Below are 23,714 nucleotides of genomic sequence, written 5' to 3' on the forward strand. Positions count from 1 at the left end.
GTAGTGGAAACATCCAGAACATACCCTTAACGAGTTTTTGTTACCATTTGGTTACACATGTTTTGATCTTGCCTATTGCGTTTGAAGACTATTATTTTTAGGTATTGTTACTTGTGGTTATTTGTGTACATGCTTTCCGCGATCCAGAGAAGCTATTGCCTCCTGGTGACAACTCTGGTAAATTTTACGCGGAAGGTAGTCTGTGGATGTATTATTTTGCAAGCAGTGCCGGAAACAGACAGAAAAGATAGTGAACCGTAAAGGGTTAAAGAGAGACCTATCAAGTTGCACGAGTAGTTTTTTAACTAACAGAACAAATTGTTTGCAGTGAAAGAAATATTACTGGTGATAAGTTTTTCACTCTTGTCTTGCACGCGAACTGAAATAATGCCGACTGACCTACGAAGGACCATTCGTAAAAATAAGTCCGAACTTCTATCTGCCTCCACCAAAGTAGATAAGGGTATGAAAGTAAACAGTAGTTTATTTGGGTACAAATACGATGGAATGATTGTCATACTGTTCAAAGAGTCTAAAGTGTAAGCATTCTAAGTTCAATCTGAAGTAGATACTTTAATAGCAAGGTGACCAGACGTCCCGTTTTAGCCGGGACAGTCCTTTTTCCAACCGTTGTCCCGTATTTTTCTGATTCTCAAACGGGACGGCTGATTGTCCCGTTTTTAAGTAAAAATGACCTAGTTGTCCCGTAATTATTATTCAAAATATAAATCGTCAATGTAAATTCTACTCTCTTCCGTACCAACACTCGTTGCCAAGGTTCAACCGTGTCTAGTACTTCTGAATTTTTAAATGGGAATTGAGTGTTCGTGGTTCAAGTGGGAATTCTGAGTGTTCAACTAGTTAAAGGAATTGGTGGGTAGAACTTGCAATCGGGAACCATTATTTGTTGTGTGGTACACGTAAAGTTAGAAACGGTGTGTTATCACTTTTACTTGTGTATTTTGTAAATTGAGAACACTGCTGAGTTCCAACTCAGATATTCCCCCCCCCCCCCGTAGCCGATTCTTATGCGTCCCGTTTTCGCAAGTGAAAATTCTGGTCACTTTGTTTTATAGTGAAGGAAAAGCAGAAGTTCTGCATTACACATACAAACACACACACAACAAAATCATGCATTGACACTGTGGGCCAAGTGACCCGCTTTACAACATAAAACGAATGACAAGAAAGTAGCATATGGTAATATTTCGCAAAGTCATCGACGCAATGCACTCAACGCTTATGTTGTCTAGTTGTTATTGTAAAAGCGAGATAAAAGTAAGAGATAATGTCGTAGCTCCCTGATTTAGCTTGGCAAATAGTCAATCAACATTGTAGAGTAAGAAGTCACAGAGAATAAAAGTCACCTAGCAAACTGAGGGGGAACCAAACAAGAAGGAAGCTTGCTGTAGGATCTGCCCAGCAAAAAATGATCACCTGATAAGAATCTTCTGCAGCAAACACCAGTGACAAGTATGTTCTGAGCGAAACAAATTTGTATGTGAAAAATATTTGGAAACTAGGCTGTAACTTGCAATAACCGAACTGTAACAAATTGAATTTCAGATGTTGCTACACAGATATATCTAGTTTTCTACATGCGAGTTTCAATATTGTTGAGTTGAGTTGATTTTAGTTTAGCGTCCCGTTCAGCAGTGAGGCTATATGAGACGTGGACCTACTGATTAACGTGGTATCCGAACCACATGAGCTCCCGCCGGGAAAGTTTCAATATTGTATTTGAATACTTGTTTACTTCAAAATTAGAAATGTCCTTTAAAGAAAATAAAGCTAAAAAAATACTAAAATTGTTATTTTGCTTAATTCCGCAACTAACTATATTTCACTGATTTTTTTAAAGTTATTACAAGGTTAAAAAGTGGTTGTGTACTATATCACTGTTCCTATACACAAAAGCATGTTCGTTAACAGGTAAGACGGCAAAAAAATGTTCATGGATCTCTTGGACTAAATTAGTTATAAAAGGTATAAAAGTTTGCCTTTAGTTCCAGTATTAAAGCAGATATTGTATAGCGATATTAAGTTTGTTACTATTGTACTTTACAGCCAAAACTTGTAAATGACATTATTATATTTTAGCACGTTAAAACAGAAGGAAATGTGTCTTTTAGCACTTTTAATAAACAAAGAACCATTATAAAAAGTATGAATATCTCTACGTTGGCTTTCCCGTTATTAAAGACTTGTAACACCAAGATTATGTTCTACTCAAATCTTCAAATATGGATACATCATCGTCTCCTTTGCATGAGTGGATTGAAAAAACTGTCACTACAGTTGCTTAGGTCTGAGACTGGGTCTAGAAATGATGGATTTTTCATTTAGTTCATCGATTAACCTGTCAAACTTTAATGAAAATCGTGTAGTTTAAAAATCATAAAAGTAAGTTAAAGATATACAGTATATTTAACTGTTGGTTTACCGATAATAGACTACCATAAAATTACCGCAAATATTTTGAACTGTCGTGGTATCAATTCAGCTTTCTCTTAACGTTAAAACAGATGTTATTGCGAGGATTTCAAATATTTAAACTACTACCGATCTCTTAACATTCAATTCACTCTCAACTTGTAAGCCATTGTAAACCAGTTTTTCTTGCACCTAATTGAAGTATAAACACATTTTTGGAACAGCATATTTTAAGGAATTTATTTGAGGTGACTTAAATTTAAAAGTGCAGAAAATCATGGAAAATACATTTTTCACAAAGATAAAGTTTCTCAGAAAACGTTTTATTTTGTATCATCTTTATGTCATTTTATAAACCAGAAATATTAGCTATTTTCTGAAAAGTTTCCATAACCAATAACGCATGTAAATTATATTTTATCAAACAGCCGGTCATTTTAAAGCTCCCTAGAAATTACTAGAAGAAACATTATTAATCTTAAATTACACGTTTTTATAGTCAAACTTCTAACAAAAATATGTGTTTGTATTTCCTGTGAGGAAAATACTATTATTTGTAGTTTAGATATAGTTAAAAATTCACCTGTTTAATATACCTGGTTTATTAATTAAAGAATAAAATAATCAAACGAAGGAAGATGATAATTTTTCATTGCAGCTCCTTAAATTGTATACTAATAAATGTCTATTAAAATAATGAAAAAAGTTGAATGAAGAGCTCTAAAATCTACATAATATGAAACACGGTATATTTTCTGATAGTATTCCTCACCAAACAAGTTAAGACACACACGCATATACACGCACAACACAGGCGAATACATATTCAAATACACCACACAAAATGATCAAAATTCTCATTTGCTTCCTCTCAGAAATAGCATCCATTTTAAAAATCATATTACATAGAGAATGATTGGAACAACTTTCATCACTAAGTTTCTTTATGATATCGAAACAATGTTAGAGAAAGAAAATCACATTGGCCCATTCTAAAGAACACAATTCAATTATGTTTGTAATAAGAGTCTGAGAAGGATTTCAAACATAAGTACACTAACGATATCTAATTCAGTTACCCGTCTTCCCAATGTAACGTAGATATTTATATAATAGATTCACGGTTGCGTTCATTGTCTTCTGTACTACTGCCAGCACTGCTTGCACCACAAATTTGCATTTCGATCTCTGCAAGGCGATGCTCTACTTCCCACTGTTGTTGACTCAATTTTATGCTCATAGAAGCATTTTCAGTCTCCAGCGTTATCAGCCGCTCTCGAAGTCTCTTGATCTCCGCTATTAAGGCCTCATGTGATGTTTCTTGACCCAGCTGTGTCATACTGTTGCACGGCAATAAAGAACCTGCATGAAGAAAATAACAAGATGTTAAAGTAAAGTACTTGCATTATGTAACGCTTTTAATTTCCTATGTACGGTTTCTTTTAGTTGTAGTGTTTTGAAAGCAACTTAGATCTTTTGTTCTCAAATATAATACAAATATCATAAGACAATCACTGCAAGTTTATAATTTTAGTTAGAGTAAAAAGAGAGAGCGATAGAATCCGAAATTTCATATGAGTCCCAGCGGGATATATCGTCAACAATTTGACGAAGGATCGTATATCTGAAAATCTCACTTTTTCAGACATAAAGAAAGAAATAATTACGTAGACAGGAAAGCAGTTGAATATGTAATAACGCGTCACCTATTCCATATAATGGTTACATGGAATATACGATCAATTATTGCATATTTAACTTTTTTCTCCTGTATGGAATTACATTTCTTTATGTCTGAAAAAGTGAGATTTTGAGATACGACCCTTAGTCAAATTGTTGATGATATGAGCCGCAGTAGGTCAGGCCTAATGTTATTTGGCAGCTGAAAATTGAAAATGATAGCTGTGTTGGAATTCCTATAATGAGATGTAAGGCGTTGCACCGTGAAGATGAGCGAACTTTCAGCAAAGCTGCGATGCATTTTACAATATTATTTCGACAAAGGAGAAAATACTATGCAGACCCGTGAAGAAATTTGAGTTATTTATGGGTAAGATACGTTATGAAAAGCAATTACCAAAAGATGATTCAGTCGCTTTTGTTCTCGAAATTTCAATGTTCAAGATCCTTCTCGTAGTGGGCGGCAAATCACAGAAAAAGTCAATAATATTCTGGCAAAGGTTGAGCATGACCGGCATATAGTCATGTCATCTCCAGTAACCTAAACATCCATTATAAACAGTGTGAAAACAGTCGGAGATAGCTGGCTACAAAAAGAAGCTCGACGTTTGGGTGCCACATGATCTAATAATAAAAAATAAAAAAAAAACTCGATCAAATTTTTATCTGCTAATCTCTGCCGAAACGATCAAATTTCTGAAATTCCACTGCGATGAAAAATGATAAACTATGACACTGTGTGCGAAGACAATTGTGGTCGAAGTGACGAGAAGCTCCACAGTCTGTTCCAAAGCCCATTCTCACGCACAGAAAAGTTATGCTGTAAGTTTCGAGCGATTTGAAAGACATCATGTATCACGAGCTGCTCGTGCCGAAGAGAATGATAAAATTGGACTTGTACTGTCGGCAATTACCGCGAGTGCAATTAAAAAAAAAAAGGAAGAAAATGTTATCCCTAAAAATGTCGTTGCTGCTCCGGTTGCTTCCCTAAGAAACTAAATATAGTGTCCTCACTGCCACTAAATTGTAACAAAATTATTCCGCAGGTTTTCTCGTTATACATTTTATCATGACAAAATTATAATTTTGTGGAAATGAATGAAGAAATATTTACGTCGTTCCTATTATAATTACAGCAAACGCACAGCATAACTTTCCTGAACGTCAATGTGGGCTTTAGCACAGACTGCGGAATTTCTCCTCTCTTCGTTCACGATGTTTTTCACATATTACTGTCGTAGGTTTTCCATTTTTCATTATTCGTGAGCAGCCGACTCAGAAATATCTCGATTTCATTAGATTTTAGTAAAGATTCGTAGATAGAAATTCGATTCTTGATTCAGATTATGTGGCACCCAAACATCCAACTTTTTTTCGTAGCCAACTTTCTTCAAATTGTTTATATTGTTTGAGGATGGTTGTTTAAGTCATTTGCTATGTCATGACAGCCTACACACCAGTCCTGCTCGACGTTTGCCAGAATATCTACCACTTTTTGTGTGATTAGTCGCCCACTGCAAAGAGCATATTAGACATCGACATTTCAAGAACGAAAGCGACTAATCTTTTTTTCTGTTGCTTTCTGATAACGTATCTTTCTCATAGCACAAATTTCTTCACTGGTTTATCTAGCAGTTTCGTCTTTATTGAAATGAAATTGTAAAATGCAGTCTGCTTAAAGTTCACACATATTCACAGCGCTACACCTTACCTCTAGCTGTAGAATTCTGAAACGTTTTGCATATCTATTAGCTTCAATTCTCAGCTGTCACATGATATTAGATCTGATCTGCTGCAACTTACCCTGACATTTGATTCATTAACATCCTCACTCTATGTTCATTAATGCCATCTAGTGCCAACATGGTCAATATATTTTTTTTAGACTTCCTGATATTTTTAATATCCAATGGTGTAGAGTTCCAAAGTTAAATCTCGCAAACGGAGGAAACTATTTTAGCACAGATTTTTTTAAGTCTACGTCAAGAACTGGTTTTACTGAAATTTTTTCGTAATTTAACAAATACAAATTTAAATTATATGTTGCTATAAAAAGACTTGAGTTACATTTTTAGGTTCTGATATCAATGACTTCCTTGTAAAAGAAGCATATTACTTTCCCGGTATGGTCAAACATCTTCCAGCTGAGTTTCCAGCGTTGGAAGTATGTTGAAAGGTACCGAATTCCAAAGCGAATCACTGTGCGAATAGCGAGGAAACTACAGATGCAAATTCACAAATGAAAAGTTTAAAAGATTAAAAGATCAGTGGATGAATCTGACAAACTTCCCCAAACGTTTAGTAAGCGCTTAATTTTAGTTCATGCAAAGTGTTGAACTCCTTGCCTAAGATTTATTTGAGAAGGGGAATAATTGAATTTCAAAGTATTTTTTATTTCATGAATAACTGTACTTTCACATCAGTTTCATTCAAATCCATCTATCTCTTTCCCTTTTTATTTTTCAGTAACTTGTTCATTTTGTTCTGGTTATAAAAAGGTTATAAAAAGCCAACTAATGTGTCATACATCGGAGGGATCGAATTCTGTTCCAGACTTCCAAACTTATGTAATCAACACCTTCCTCTGGCAATTTTACTTTCCTCGATTGTCGAAAGTATTCATTTTATAGCAGATGAGTGAGCCTTAACGAGGATAGAATGATAAAACGTTCCCACTCACATCTGAATTCGAACCCGGGTCGGCCAGTTGATAGGAAGATACTTTACTTTCTATGCTATTGCGCCTCTTTTCACAACGTAAAACTTGTACTTTCTGCGAGTTAAAGAATTACTACTATTCATTTTAACCCTAGATTACAAGACTTGCTTTTTGTCTTCTAATATTAGCCTGGGTGAAAATTTAACCCATTTTTTAAACCTTTTTTTCTCTAGGTATGATTTAATTTATTTGAAGCTAATAATTATATTTTAAGATAGGTATATTTATGGTACTCACGGACATTTTGATTGGTAAATAATGTCAAAAGGAACCTATTTAAAACATACATGAACTAATCCTACTTTCACCATAAAAACATTAGTCAGCATTTGTCTTGTCACTAATAATAATTTTATGCTTTACCTAAAATATTTATAAAACTGAAACAAATATTTCAATAAGTTTTCATTGTGCGTATTTTTATTTCTTTCGACATATATTCAAATACACTTTTTTGGACAATTCAAGAAAAGGTGCGTTTGGGAAAACTGTGACAGATTGTCTTTATATTCAATACTGGACTGGGTGAAAATTCACCCATTGTTTTCTTTAAAAATGTATAGTATATACATATTAAGAAAATATTTATTTCTCTTAGCACTTCTTACTATTACAGCATACTACTGGTGACTACGTGTTGTGTAGTCGTTGAAATGTGTGATTAATTCAATTTTTGTTTGCCAGAGTTGCTTAATCAAAAGTAATGCAAACATTATTCTAAAGATGGAATAACATTGGACAGTATTGAACTATACATGAGCATTACATTATCAAGTGTGCGACATTTAAGTAGAAAATTAAATAACATTACTTTCCGTATAACATTGTTTCAGTTCCTATTAGTTTTAGTGTTATAAGTATTCAACTACTTTGTAAAAAAATAAAAATGTAAGTATATTGAATGAGACCCGATTCGAGCTAATAATCTTATTTGGCTTTTGGCTTCTAATACTGCCAGTTATACCTACAGTACCGGTAGTACAGTATAGTCATGATTATCGGAGCCCTGACTAACCAGCTTCCGGTTAACCGAAGTGATTATAAAAATAATAATGAAAAGAAATGCCGAAGCGAACGACTCTCGTTTTAAATGCCGCGTTGTAGTGTATTATTTGTCACAAAAGAAAATACATATTTCTCGCGGGATAGTATCTTTTGCCCCTTACTATGAGAATCAAAGCGGTGCAGGTACCTTACTACTACCTTGCGATTTAATTAAAATTTTTAAAGGACCAATCCCTAACAAAATGGACAAATGCATTACCTTTCTCTTTGCAGTTCAAACAAGACACTATAGAACAGGGATGCAAATAACCACTCGCCCACTCGCCCGGGGCGAGTGGTTCATCGGCACGGACGACTATTTAATATTACTATTATTTATTTCAAAGGTAAGTAAATAATTTCTATTGCGGAATGTGGGCTAGTAGCGTTTTTCTTGGGCTAATAAAATTTTGTTGCTTATTTGCATCCCTGCCATAGAAATATAAAACTTAATAAAACGATGCTTTTTCACAGCTTAAAACTTACAGATTTTAGCCATATATTTACAGAGCATACGGACTCTGCTAAATGTTATTTCGTGGCTCATTGGATCCGTACAGGACTCCTATCTACGCGACCGGTGTTCGAATCTTCGTCGTGTTTATCTTTTGTTTCATTGCTGAGGTAGGACAAGAGCGATATCTATCTATCTTTATCTATCCTGATATATATATATGTATATCATAGTTACAATTTTAGGTGATTCGATATTTTGCAATCATCATTTTAGTTCAGGATCTGAGGGGGGTTGAGCATGCATGGAAAGTCTAACGCAGTTTTATTTCTGATTATTGTTATAGGTACTATAGTGATCGTGAAAACTGATGTCGTCGCCCCCCAGCATGGTCGACAACTTGGGGGGAGGGGGAAAAGGTGTGGGGCGCAGGAAATCGTAGATCTTCACGTTGGCGGTCCTTGTGGTCTTCCTAATTGTCACAGGGACATGAATGATATCTCGTTGGAAACCTTATAGAACACAAAGTCCGACGAGGTAACTTTTGTGGCCCCTGTGCCTAACACGTAAAAGAAGAAAGAAATTTTAAAAATCGGAATAAAAACAAACTTTTATTAAATTTGTGGGACGCTGGCAACACTGTTGCTTGTCATACGCTGGAGAAAATAATCTCACATGTACGTCATACATTGTCAACAATTATATTAAAAAATGAAGCTCGTAGATGCAATAGCAAGAGAGATTTAAAAAAATTCGGAATTTTGTATATCCGATGGCCACTCTGTACATTTTTTTAAATGGACTGTCGTCACGTTGACACCTCTAGCGACGTCCCTAATTGTCACAGGGAAATGAACAATACTGCGTTGGAAAGCTTATTGAACACAGGTTCCAGATGTATCTTTTGTGACCCCCCTGCGTAGGACAAACAACAGTGTTGCCAGAGTCCCACAAAATTAAAATTGTTTTTTTTTTAGTTTTTGATTTTCTTCTTCTTCTTCTTCTTCTTCTTCTTCTCTTACAGGTTGGGCATAGGGGCACAAAAGTTACTTAGTTGGAATATGTGTTCTATAAGCTTTCCAACGAGGTATAGTTCATGTCCCTGTGATAAATAGGGGCATCGCTAGGACTGCCAGACAACATGAAGCTAGACGACAAATATACAAGGAGAGTGGAGAGTGGTACGAGCTTCCAAATTTTTATCTCCCTTGTTATTGCACCTACGTCCTTCATTGTTTCTATATGACTGTTCCCAATGTCTGGTGTACATGTTAGATTTCTTACCTGCGTACGACAAATAACAGTGTTGCCAGTGTTCCTCAAAGTTCAAATATGTGGCTTTCTTTAATAAGAAAATATACACTGGAGAAATGGGCAAATTCAATACCCCCATTTACCCCTCGTAGGCCCAATTATCAAATACTGATCATCACTAGTTAGTACATTCATTTATTTATATTAATACCAATTTTATGCTTGTAGCTCCTTTGGGATAAGTTTAAAGGCAATTTGATTTTGCTATTATGTATAACATTTTTTGAAATGCATCTTTAGTTGTAAAGCCATTATCATATTGTTAATAATTGTAACTGAAATAAAAATATAATATTAGCAATACCACAGCTTTACTTCCACTAGTTTAACATTTGTGTTCCTGATGTAAATCCAGCTAATTTCCAATGACAAATAACGCCCACATCTTCAGGTGTGGTGTTGTTTAATAATACTTCTTCATTTCACAAACGAACTGTTCTTGATTTTCAAAATTACCACTTTTTTTTTTTTTTTTTAACTAAACATGAATCACTTGTTGCCCAACGTATCGTAACTGTTGTGTTAAAATTTGCATATCAATTTAAATAAACTAAATCTAAAGCTAATGGTTTGTTCTTCTTAATCATGGCAATTGGAAACGAAATGAAATCTTTGATTTTTACGTCCCACGGTTATGCAGGTTAGGCTAAAGGAGACGGTGATGAAAAATGAATGAAATGGTGGAATGAAGAAAGTGGGAGGAAACGGGAGAACTGCGAGGAAACTATCGCACACGGTGTTTGTCCACCACAAAGCTTACTTGGCGGGGGCTGGGATCGAACCCGGTATCCCAAGCATCAGAGGTGAACGCTCTAGCACTGAGCCATCGCGGCCCCATCATTGCAATTTGGTATAATTTAGTCAGTCACTATTGGCTTCTTCGCAGTAATATTTTGCCTCAGGATTTTTGCAGTTGTCCTTACAAGGACAATAACTGCAGTAAGACGTCTTATTTACAAAACACCTGCTAGACAGTATTTTGTAGGTTTTGCATTTATTATTGCAGGGTGGAAATAAGTTATCTGAATTGGCAGGCTGTCATCAGAAGTGGACATATGGTTTTATTGTCATCTAAGAAAAAGAACTGTTAAATCTAAAGGCTCTGGAAACGGAATTATGAAGTTACTCCAATAGTACAATTGAGCAACGCATCTCAGTACATGTTATCGGAAAAATTTGGAGGTGCACAGTAAACAACCAATGTCATTAACCACTGATGGGAAAGGAGAATAATGTGGATGTAACAGCACCTTGAACCCCTTCTCGTTAATGACAGTTGTGGTTGCCCGACTCGTGTGCGGACGAGCGTTGTCGTGTTGCAGGAGCACACCTTTCGCCCATTTTCGTAGCCGTTTCCTCTGAATTGCACGGCACAAACGCTGAAGCCGCGTCTCGCATTATTTCCTGTTAATTGTGGTCTCGGTTTCCAGACAGTCAATGAGGATGTTTCCATCCTTGTCCTAGAAGACTGTGGCCATTCGTTTGCCTACGGAAGGCTGTGTACGGAGCTTATTTGCTTGGGACTGGCTTTATGCGCCTACTGCATTGATTTGACTTTGGTCTCTTGCGCATTGTAGCGCAGCCAAGTTTCGTTGCCAGTCACCAGTTTGGACATGAAGCCTTCTGAATCCTGACTGTAGCGTTGCAGAAGATCACTGCTGCATTCAGAGATTTGGGAACCCACCTGGCAGACACCTTACCCATCTTAAGATGTTCGTGCACTTTGCGGCGCACAGTGATTCTGGCTAGTCCTGTGATAGCCTCTAGTTCCGTGAACGTGATGCACCTGTTGTCCTGAATAAGCCGCTCTACTCTTCAAATGTTCACTGGTGTTATTATAGTCACTTTCCTTCCAGAACTAGTTCCATTCACCGTTGATATGCGGCCAGTTTTTCAGCCGTTCATCCACTTGTTTAAGGTTTTGCGTGACGGGTGCTACAGGTGCGCACTTTCCACACATCCAGGATCTAAGATAGTCCAATAGCAAATCAAAGGAATCCTGACATCCAGGATTTGCTGAGGCATGAACTATCTGCCAACTTTAGCACATCTTAATGGCAATCTCAAGAAAAGTGTGGAGTCTGACTTGATGAATGTAATCGAAAAAGAGACTTATTATAATAATCCCCTGCAAGAATTAAATACTCTAGAGAACCAAGAAGAAGTTTTAGATGGAATAGCTCTGGTTCATAGTGTACAAAACAATGTTTTATCAAGTGGAGGGGTTTTCAAAGACTTTACTGAACTCCAACTAAAGAAAGTTGAAAGATTTCTCCACAACAAGGCAACAACACAAGTGGATCTTGTGTATGACGGTACAGTAACATCAATACATCACTTTAAAATGGTAAAAACGATTTTAGAAATATGGGAAAGTCTCCTTTCCTCATAGAAATTCATAGTGATCTGTCCAAGATTCGAAAACAGTGGTTCCGTTACCTAGTGTTGCATGAAAACAAAAGGAACCTCGTCAAGTACATTTCAGAGTATATAATTAACAAAATAACCATTCCTACAGGTAAACATTTTTTTGTGTCTGGTGGTTTTGAAAACTGAAACCACTGTTATCTGAAACATGAAGATCAGTTAATAAGAACGTATGAAAACGTGAAAACTAAACAGAATGAAGCAGACATAACGATTTTTTATGCGTTTGATTCAGTTAGAAACAAAGGAAATGTGAACCTAATAATTCACAACTCAGAACGAATGTGTTTGTGTTAGCCATATCATACTGGCATGATTTGAAGCATAAAGGCAGCCCCAAGCTAAAGAACTTCCGTACACAGCTCTCCGTAGACAAACGCATGGCCACATTCTTCTGGGACAAGGATGGAATCATCCTCATTGACTGGCTGGAAACCGGGACCACAATTAACAGGGAGTAATGCGTGACACAGCTTCAGAGTTTGTGCCGTGCAATTCAGAGGAAACGGCTACGAAAATTGGCGAAAGGTGTGCTCCTGCAACTTGACAATGCTCGTCCCCACACGAGTCGGGCAGCCACAACTGTCGTTAATAAGCAGGAGTTCCAGATGCTGAAATATCCACCTTATTCTCCTTTCCCATCAGTGGTTAATGACATTAGTTATTTACTGTGCACCTCCAAATCTTTCCGATAACATGTACTGAGATGCATTTCTCAACTGTACTATTGGAGTAACTTCATAATTCCGTTTCCAGAGCCTTTAAATTTAACAACGTTTTTTTCTTTCTTAAATGATAATAAAACCATACGTCCACTCCTGATGACAGCCTGCCATACCAGATATCTTAATTCCACCTTGCAACTGTTATAAGTTCTTACTTTTACACGATTTCAAGCAGTGTTGGATACTTTCAGGCACGTAGCTAGGATTTCCTAATAGGGGGTGGTCCGTGACGAAATACTGTGGTTATCACCCCAGGGGTTCGATCATTCTAAACTATTTTACTGGCAACATATATTGGTTCGTTTAGCCAGGATTTCGTAATGGGGGGGGGAGCGGGACGTGACATAAAATACTGTGGTTACACACCAGGACCTGATCAAACTAAGCTACTGTATTTTAATGACAACATGTCCATATTGGTTGTTAGGACAATAATTTGTTAGTAAGTATTTTAATAACAAATTATGAAGAAATGTTGAGTAAAAGAGTATAAAGAAGTATTGAGAAAGATGTAGTCTTTCGAGGTCATTTTGAACGAGGTTTCTTGTTTTCTCTCTTCTTTTTCTTATCTTCGTTTAATGCAGTCTAGGATAGTGACGAGATCTCTTTCGGCAGTAAAGATATCCTATAAAATGGATTAGTGTTGCCGTGAAATTGAAAATTTCTTTAACAAGTTAACTGGAATCTATGTTGCCAGGCTCATATTATTGGTGATTGTGGGCATTTCTTAAGTTCTACCTGAGAGTCTATCTTACCGAACCGGTTTATCGATCGTCATTTGTAGTCCGTAGGATCAACATGGAGCTAGATGAAATTCGGAATGCTCCGTTACAATAATATCCATTTTTAACTTGACACCCTTTTCCTGCACACGAAGCTCCTCATAAGAAAGAATAACCAAACACTTGCTGTAGATTTTTATTTTTAAGGCTGATTCTTCTTTTTCTCGTTTCTTTTTCTTTCATACTTCCTTAATTTTTTTTCATTTCTGGTTTCGAACGGGGGGGTCCGGACCCACCCCTTGACTACGTTCCTGATACTTTACCAATCCTGATTATATCTTCGGAACAATTTAATATATCAAATTCTTGTAAACAACATTATGATCTTTACATATATTGAAAATCAGTTTATTTTTGTCCCGTAGTTTATATGTGATTGGAAACGGCACTTACTTGAGCATTTTTTTAAAAAAACAAAACCTTTTGAAAATAATGAAATCTTCAATTAAACTAACTTCGTTTCTATTTATTAGATACACGTGACGTAGTATTTGACTGTGAGATATTCCGATGGACATTGCCCTGCCCATCTCATTTGCGTTACTGCTGTTGTAGATGACCCTCAAATTTGAGATGTTTGTGAATCTGAAGTGTCCTTAGTTTGCGAAACTGAATATTAAGATGTAATGAAGGGTATCGTTTAATACGTATATAAATTTGAAATATGTAATTTTCTGACGAAATGCTAGTTGAAAACATATAATTTCAAGTTGAGTTGGAAATATTGTTAACGTGATGGTATTGCAGAGTGTGTCGAACAGTGCCCCATGTAGATATTTGAATCATAAGAAATTTTAAGTTTCTTGTTCATTAGTTTAAGAGTGGCAAAGGCGTTTCAATATAAATTGCTCACCCTCTTTATAATGATTTATGTTACGTACCCAATAGTTTTTATATTATGTTAAATAATGTTTAACAATTTGTTAAAGATGAAAATTACTCGATTTCATGCTCCTAGTTTGTTTCCAAACCTTGTCATTTTGCACAACATACATAAAAAGTTTACCGAAGTTTTATTTTTAAAACCTTTCAAGAATATCTGGGTTATACTAGCATTTTATTGAAATTTAGTGCTTATAATGCCTTACAATTCATCAATTGCCATTTCAACGAATAGTAGTAATTATTTGACCCCAAGAAAACATATGTTTTACTTTCTGAAAAAATGCAATGTCATAGTCAGTAAAGAATGTGTCTACCAACTGGCCGATCCCGATTCGAATCCGAGAGTGAGTGGGGACGTTTCATCCTTCTATTTTCGTTCTTATACGGCTCTAAGGCTCACCCAGCTGCTTTTAAATATATCCCTTCAACAATCTAGGAAACACAAATGCCAGAAGAAAGTGTTGATAACATAAGTTTTGAAATCCGAAACAGTTATGTCCGTCTGGCTGATGTAAGACGCATTAGTAAGCTTTCCGTAACAAGAAGAGAGCGAACAAGTTGGTTTTAGGTTATTCTCGTTGAGAAAGCTTATAGAGAAGAATTTTTCTACTCAAACTTTACTTTGGAATACATTTAAACACATCTTAATTAATTTAACTAGCTTTTTTGGTATTCCAATTTCTATCGTTTTTCTCCTAACCTAGTCATGGGCGTTTCTAAAATCAATAAATGACCCGGCTTTTGAATTCCCATTTTTTTTTTCAAGTACTTGTCGTATGATAAATATTTGGTCGATAGCTGATCGATTTCACCTTTTACACTCATAATCTCCAATAATTTTATCTGTGTATGGGGTCAATCTTGCTAATATCATAGAATGTTGAGAGAATGTTGACAGAAGAGAAATACTTCGATTTATTAGAATCAGTTTTGTCAAACTTCTTGTGAATTGGAACAATGATTGAATCCTTCCACTCTTGTGGCAATTCCTCCTTGTTCCAGATAAGGAGAATGAGTTTGTGTTTCTTCTTCTACGATTTTTTTCCTCCAACCAAAATTAATTCAGCCAGAATTTCGTCAGCCTGGAGATTTGCGTTTATTTAACTTTTTTGTTATAGTGATTTCTACTTCCGTTCGATTACGCTATGGAATATATGGTTCTGCTGTGTGCATTTTACTTTCTACACGAAAGTATTTTTGGCTGCGTGTCAAGCGAATCGCCAAAGAAATCTTTCCATGTATTCAAGATGCTATCTGTATTATATCATTGAAAATACGTCGGCTTTCTTTAATATATAAGTGTGAGGTTTCTTACATTCGATGAGACTCTTTCTTATGTATGTCCCGAATGTTTTTTGTTTTTGCTATCTTCAAGTTCATTAATTTTAGCTTTCAAAAAATCGTCTTTCTTTGTTCTAAATGTATTGGATATTTCCCATCTAATGTCAGTTCAATTGTATGTAGTTATTTCGTTCGGATTTTGTAGCGAACGCAATTTTGCCTCTTTTTCTTCTCTGCTAGTTTAGTGCATTCGTAATCCAACCATGGTTTGTTTCTATTATTTCCGCGTGCCCCAATTTCTCTTTTGCTGAAATTTTAACGCTGTCTCTAATTTCAGCACAAGTATCCTCAACATTAGTGCACTCCGAACCTTCTAAAACTGAGAATCTATTTGACAGTTCAATCTGGTACACTATTCCCCGCTCACTTGCCTCTCCTGTAATTTCTTTAAACTAAATCTCTCAGTTTTCAGATATTGAATATTTCGTTTATTCAACGATAAACTCTTCCTTATTTTCGCTCTTACAATGTAGTGGTCAGTGTGACAATCAGTTCCTCTGAACGGCTGAATCAATTATGCTAAACTGTCTTCTTCTGTCTACTAAAACGTGATCAATTTAATTATGTACTTTTTATCTCATGAGGTCCAAGTATATTTAAGAACTTTGAGATATAGGAATTTTGTACTCTTCACGATAAGCTTTTTGAATGTGGTAAAGTTCACGAGCCTAACGCCGTTGTCATTACTTTCCTCATACAGACTTTCACTCCGTATAATCAGTTCGAAAATATCCTCTCGTCCTACCTTCGCATTGAAATACCCTAATAGAATTTTCATATGGTATTGCGGAAGTTAGTCAAATACCCATCTACTGTCTTTTAAATCGTCAACCTTATATTCTGTTGGAATATGTACATTTGAAACAATAAAATCACATCACCAATCCTTAAGAGTAATAAAAATGGTCTATCATTAACAAATTCAACCCATTTAATTGCTACTATTACTCGTTTCTGAACGAAAAATCTAAAAGAAAAACCTGTGAACGAAAAATTGTTTATTGCTCAACGCTAGTTTATATTATGAACTCACTAGTCTATCCCTTACAACTAATACTTTAATTTTTCTATTAGGCCTAATCTTGAAGATGACCCAGTTCACAAGACCACACAAAGAAATTACGGTACAAAAACTGAGAAAAATGTTTCGATAACAAACTATAAAATCAAAATGGAAGAAATGTATAATTTTGAACACTGAATTTTGTTCACAGAAGGCATAGAAATATTGAAGCAGAGAGGCTAGCAAGATATAACTTCGGAAAGCAATGACAACACTAATGCTGCTCTAGTTCACAGAAGAATACGTGCTTCATTTTTCATAAAATCACATTATATGATAAAGAATGCGCAAAAGATTAGTGTAATATCCTGATCGCACACTCTTTAGTATCAAATATTTAATATTTTGGTTGTGTAAAGGTAGCCCGGATGGAAAAACGAACAACCTCACACAAGTAAGAACAGCACACATAGCTGTACCTCTTAGCATCTAACAGCCACATAGTCCCCTTATATAAACATAATGAAGTTCATTCTTTTTGTATGAATATTATACGAAATAGAATGAAATATGACTGCACTGCGAATATGGCTAAAACAATGAGCAGTGACTGGATTATGAACAGAGGAAAGTTAATTCTAATTAAATTTATCATTGTTTTCAAGCAGTTTATAGTGAGGGAACTGTGAACCAAAGTATCGTAAATTGACAGCAATATATCGTTTGGTATATTGTTTAAGAGCAGAGTGACCATTGAGGATGAACCTAGGAAAAGTCGATCAGTGTCTACGAAAATGAAAACCAGCGGCAGTAATTTGACGAATTGATTGTAAGCTACAAAAAAATTTCAGCAGGATTTACCCTTCCACTGTGAAGAGCTAAATCACTGTTTTACCGCATTCACGTATGCCTGGCAGGCACAATTGCCTCCATTGTGCAGGTTACTCACACATGAACAAGGAAACGGAATCGGTGAACCTTGGCATAGTTGACGTAGGAAGATAAGCTCTCAGATGATAATTTGTGCTGTTATTTGCCCTTTATGTTTTCACGTGGTTTGTTGTCTTCTCACGATAGTTCTCTTGGCCAATTCACCTACATTAGTATCAAACCAAATAACTGTATGAATAGATTTCCAATAATATTTGTAAAGGTGAGATTTAAATCAAGATATGTACTCTTTTTTTTTTTTAGTTTAAGTCCCACGATTATACACCGACGCTAAGGAAGACGGTGATGACAAAATGGATGATAATGATGAAATTATAGAAGTGGGAGGAACGTAGATCCCGAAAAAAAACACGAATACGGTATTTGTCCACCACAAAGTTCACTTGGCATGGACTGGAATCGAACTAGGGACTAGAGGCACTCTACTGAGATCTACTGAGCCACCACGACCCCAATTATGTATTCAAGGTTACGATCACTCGGTAATTATTGTACTAATTAACATGTAAAATTAGTTGGAAAATATAGACCCTATTAGAGAAGTAATTGATGCAGTTATACTATGTAGACCTTTTCCTTACCAGATCGAATAGATTGAGGCACAGAAGTTGGAGGCTGACTGCGTCGCTCGTCTTCGGAAGAGTGACCGCTTGAAGTTCCTGACAAGGGAGATTCTGTTGTCCGTCCATGAGTTGCACGGGACCTAGAATAACAGAAATTTATTATTAGGACAAAGCCAATCAACAATGATATCGAAGTCCTCCAATTTGAAAATACTATATGAACAAATTTGACATTCAATTTATTTCACTATTTTAAACTAGAAATAATCGACTCAAAGAAACATGCTGATATTAAACTTCCAATATCAAAAAACGCAAAAGAATAATTCAATGTATTTTCATTGAAAACATTTCTTCATAAAAGGTATGAAGAAATTTGAAAATAGATTAACAATAGCTGATGTAGTATTCAACAAAAATAAATATCTTCCCGGATCTAAGTGGAGTAAGTTATAACGTTTTTTTTTTTTTTTTTTTTTTTAATTTCTTTTCAACGTCTTTCAGTCATACGACTAGTTTTAAGTTCTTGGACTTCGGTGGAAGATATTTTGAAACTTTTAAACTGGTATTGTACAACTTTCATTATGAGAAATACAGTTACATTTTTAGTTATGTTAAAACATATACTTCATGTTATTTTGTGAATTAATTTAATTTTATCTTACTCAAGTCAATTAATAAACTACAGTGTTAAAATAATTATTTGAAAATGAAGAAAGGTTTTCTGCATCTTGTCAAACTAAATTCGGTTTTCGTATTGGAGACGGCGTAGTGCTAAAAACGAATAAATTATTTTCAAACAAAAGAAACTCTAACAGAATCGAGTACCCGTATTTTGTGCTGTTTGAAACGAAGGTTTTTGTTCATTTTTTAATTAGTTCTTTTTAACAGTACACAAGAAGAATTCCTTTTTTTATATTTTCTTAACCCTTTGGGGCACAGTGGCTTTACGTTTGATCATATAATTACCTTAGACATAGCGATCTTGCAGGAGTAGAACAGCTTAACCTGTAAACGGTAATGTAATGAACCGATTTTTTAAAGTATTTGCTTCCATTTGTATTCAGTTTTGTTGTATAAAAGAGTTAAATGTATTTCTGCTCATTAATTTATGGTACGTTTACTTCTGAGTGTACTATCGAAAGCGAAAGGGGTAATTGCAAATCCCTCTTCGGCATTTTACAAATCATATTCATTTTTCTTGTTCATCTGACATCCCGAAAACGTTACATTTTTGACATAGATCCTTTCATCCAGTCTATGGATGGAAGCCTACTACTTCGAAGGGATTATAGTTAGAGTCATCATTTGTGACAAGACATCTGGTTTAGGTAAGCTAATCTTTATGTTTAAGCTTATTATGCTGCAAGGAAAATATTTCACTTTTGTGTACTAGTTTGATGTATTAAACACATGTTGGTGTGTCACTAAAAATATGAGCAAGTTTTCAGCATAAACTTCCCTTTGATGTACCAGAGATATTAAAATTCGTCATACAGTATTTTGAGTAACCAAATAGTTCCTGGGATCTAAAACCTATTAGACATATTAAACTTATGGTGAGAACATGTGTGAGAAATAAATACATACTAAGAAAAAATACCACACTTCATAAATGCTAATATATTTCAGTTATATATTACCACTGGTTGAAACAATATTGGGAAACTACAAAAATCTAGTACAGGCAGGGGAATTGATCTCGCTGTCTCTCTAGTATCACGGATGTACTTGCACAAAACTGAAAAATGCCCACAGATTGTATTGTACTCTTTAAGTTTATTCTTGTGACGTACTTTACAGATAATATTTTACACAATAATGTCCATGTGTCGCTATTGACCGTAAAAAAGATTCTACTTTAAACTTTTTTTTTTTTTTTTGTGCGATTTCCAATTATGAAATATATATAATACTCAATTCCCTTCCTTGTTGGCAGAACCTTCTTCCTTTTATTATAATCCGAAATTTATCACAAAATTGCATAACTTATGTACAATTATAACTTATACTTAAGTATACATGGAATAACAGAAAGAACAAATCAATAAAATATTGTACACCGTTTATTCGTACGGGAAGGAAGATTATCAAACATTATCAAAAATATTCTGAAGTACCAATTTTAGAGCCTTACCAAAAATATATGGTGAGGAATAAATTCTTGAAGTTGATTTTTTTTAAAGAAACAATTTAAGCTATTATTTATATAGTTTGGAAAGTTTATGGTAAACTCATGATACACTTATCATAGTCTGAGTTCTGGCAGCCCCCTAGTTTTTACCTTCCAGATTCACCACTGAAATTGATTTTAAAAAATCCCATCCTACTTAAATACTAAGGAAGACAATATATATTTTAGAAGGAGGTTTTATTTTAAAATAGTCATGGACCTGATTTTCTGAAAGATTGTCTTTTTTTTTTTTTTTTTTTTAAGATTAAGCATTCAAACAACAATTACATGGGTGTGAATAAAACCATAAATTTGGCATCCTCAGAAGTCTGGTGGACTAACATGGTCAATGAGATTAAGAGCCTAGTTCATTGCTCTGAGATTTGTATGTCAGTCTCTAACTCTCCGCCTTCAATATGGTAAATGGAAAAGTCCTTTACAACCATTAAACAAATTTCATTTAGATCATTGTTACATTTTCTGGTGCATTTTACTTGTCATGGTTGATGTGGGTACGGAATGGATAAGGACATGGTTAGAGGAGAATGCTACTGTGGAATATACATTGAAACCAACAAGTCACTGTTTCAAATAGTAGGTATTTCTTGTGTCATTGTTACAGACAATTGCCTTCCTTTGAAAGATACAACGTTCAAGCTTTACTGTGAAAAGAGACTTATTAAACATACTACAATAAATATGCTCCAGCACACTATCTGCAGAGCAATGGAGCAGTAGAGAAAGCCGTGCAATCAATCAAAAGGATGTTACAAAAGTTTTTTTTTTAACATGGTAGTAATATGAACAAATTGACGTTTAAAAAATGGATTAAGGTTTTGAATTATAATTTTTAGACACGCCTTCAGTAAAAGATAAGATAACACTTTCTGGAAAGACTTTGTTATACCAACCGGTTAAATGATTCTTAACTGCTACAGCTTTGTTGTCGAAGAAGGAATATAGAAATTTACATTCCAATAGAGACGTATCTCTACGTGCAGGGCAGATAGTATAGGGAAAATAGTATAAATACTGTTCCTAGACACATAAAAAATATTTTCTGGAGAAAGTTAATAATTTGATGTTTCGTATGAATATGAGAGGAAAAAATGAAAAGGCATAGGATTATTAAAAAAAAGTGCTTCGGTTTTGGATCGTCTTGCAAATTTTTGTTTCTTGGTTGCCGACATTGTTTTGTATTGCTGCTCTACTCACAAACATTCCGATTGTCGCCTTAGGCCGAATTTCTCGCATTTCTTCAGTCGGTACCTAGCCATGGAGCAGTTTACTATAGCGCAATGTGTGCTAATTGTGAAAACTTTATCAGAACGGAGAAAATATGCAGCAACTGTCAGGCGACTTCACGTGGTTCTAGGGCGAAATGAGGCACTGAATGAATCAACAGTTCACAGACTTACGAAGAAGTTCATTGAAATGGGTTCAACAGTGAACATTAAAAGTCCTGGAAGTCGTCATAGTGGTCGTTCTGAGCAAAACATCGCGGTGCCAAGCAGTCATAGACAATTTTACAGAGTTATTGCATACCAACGCAGTAGAGGAGGTCATATGCCCCACGTCATTCACCATACCTGAAATTGGAATGTATGATGAACATGTTCATGAATTTTGTTAGTGTGTTTTGAAAAAATAAAGTTCATAATTTGATGTATGCTTTTCGAATAACTAGATACAGAGAAATCAGTTGACATAGTTCAAAAAGTGAAGATAAAGTTTTACAATCAAGGCAGTTCCTCAAAAGAAGAGGGTCACCTGATGAAAACAAACGAGTGATATCGTCGAAACAAAAAGGCAGCAATATTTTTAAATCGACAAAGGAACTAGACAAGAGTCTGAAAATAAACATACAAATTAAATGAAACGAAAAGAGATGAGCTGTCGACAAGGAATTAGTTACAGAGTTTCAGGAGGAATAAGCAGATTTCCTGACAGATGAAGCTACTATCCCCTTACTTTAACAAAATATAATTCAACAGAAAGGGAAGGGAGGCGTTGGGTTGGAAATGTTTTAAGAACTTCTGAGATGTTAATGATTTAGATGAAGAAGAAGAAGCATTAAAAAGGATATTTATATACTTGTGCATTGTTACTTTTGAAATTGAAATGAAACGATACAGGTTTATTATGATTTAGCTTATAGTGGCAAAAAATTACATTACAATTGTAGCTTGAAGTCTCAAAGTGTAACTTGACAGTGCTATATATTTCTGCATATATTTGTGGTTGAACACATACTACAGTTGAGAATCTCACAGTTTGGAGATATATATATGTATATGCAAACATCTTTCAGTTACTCTCCCAGAATTAAAATTACGTATAGAAAATAATTTATTACGGTAACAACCAGCACAGTAGAACGAACTCATTTTACAGCTTATAAACTACAAGACGGAAATAGAGGGCAAATAAACATATATACATTTTCAACAACATGTTTATTACTTTCTATATAAAGTAAGACTCATAATTTATTTAATTTTTCCTAAACATATATTTAAAAAATTTTTATATTCTCAGAAAATATAACAAAATTAGTAATATTTTATTTGAGTAGGAAAAGGCTTCCCCCTGTTACGCCAATGTTTTGACTTTTGTGTAAAGTACCTTTCTGTATCGCACGAGGATTTGTTTACAGTTTGCGGATAGTAATTGAGAGTTACAGTTCTTGTAACGTATAAAGTAGTTTTCCAAGAAGTCACATTTTGTTTTACGTTATAATAACTAACGTAAATTAGTTTGAATTCGTGAAAAGTTGGGGGTTTAAACGATCATTAATAATGATAAAGCAATAATAAAATTACAGTATCAATTATCTAAACAATGAAATTTGTTGGACAAAATTAACTGACACGATGGGATTCGAACCCGGATTTGCCACTTGGCAGTTTTGCACAATACTACAACGCTAGAAGCCACTCATATAAAGCTCACAAATTAAACTACTAATTAGGGAGGACATACGTTTGCTATAAATATTTTCCTTTAGAATATTTCGAGATCTAATTAATTTTCCTGCACGTCTTGATACAATTTAATTAATTGCAAAATTACATCTGCCATCTTTTCTTCTTTTTAGGATGCGAGACCAACATCAGAACGTCAGTCCCAACTTGAAGAACGTTTCGAGACATTTTTTCTAATTGATGTTGCCATTTGACCTGTTTCTGATGTGATGAGTAGCTTAACTAATGATTGTCTC

The 23,714-nt window shown here is 35.0% G+C and overlaps 1 protein-coding gene across 5 annotated transcripts in view; it reads right to left on the minus strand.

Annotated features, from left to right (window-relative positions):
* Positions 1-2,740: 2,740 nt before the first annotated feature.
* Positions 2,741-23,714, minus strand: part of LOC145693390 (cyclic nucleotide-gated channel alpha-3-like) — a 369,908-nt gene continuing 348,934 nt past the window's right edge. For all 5 annotated transcript variants that reach the window (XM_081769343.1, XM_081769342.1, XM_081769341.1 and 2 more), the window contains 2 exons: positions 18,340-18,461; positions 2,741-3,795 (listed from right to left, as the gene is read on the minus strand). In XM_081769343.1, the coding sequence (XP_081625469.1) occupies positions 3,539-3,795; positions 18,340-18,461 (379 nt within the window). In that variant the 3' untranslated portion in view covers positions 2,741-3,538. The remainder of the gene's footprint in view (positions 3,796-18,339; positions 18,462-23,714) is intronic.

Source organism: Thermobia domestica, chromosome 8 (assembly GCF_964235325.1).
Source record: "Thermobia domestica chromosome 8, izTheDome1.hap1.1, whole genome shotgun sequence".
NCBI classification, from domain to species: Eukaryota; Metazoa; Arthropoda; class Insecta; order Zygentoma; family Lepismatidae; genus Thermobia; species Thermobia domestica.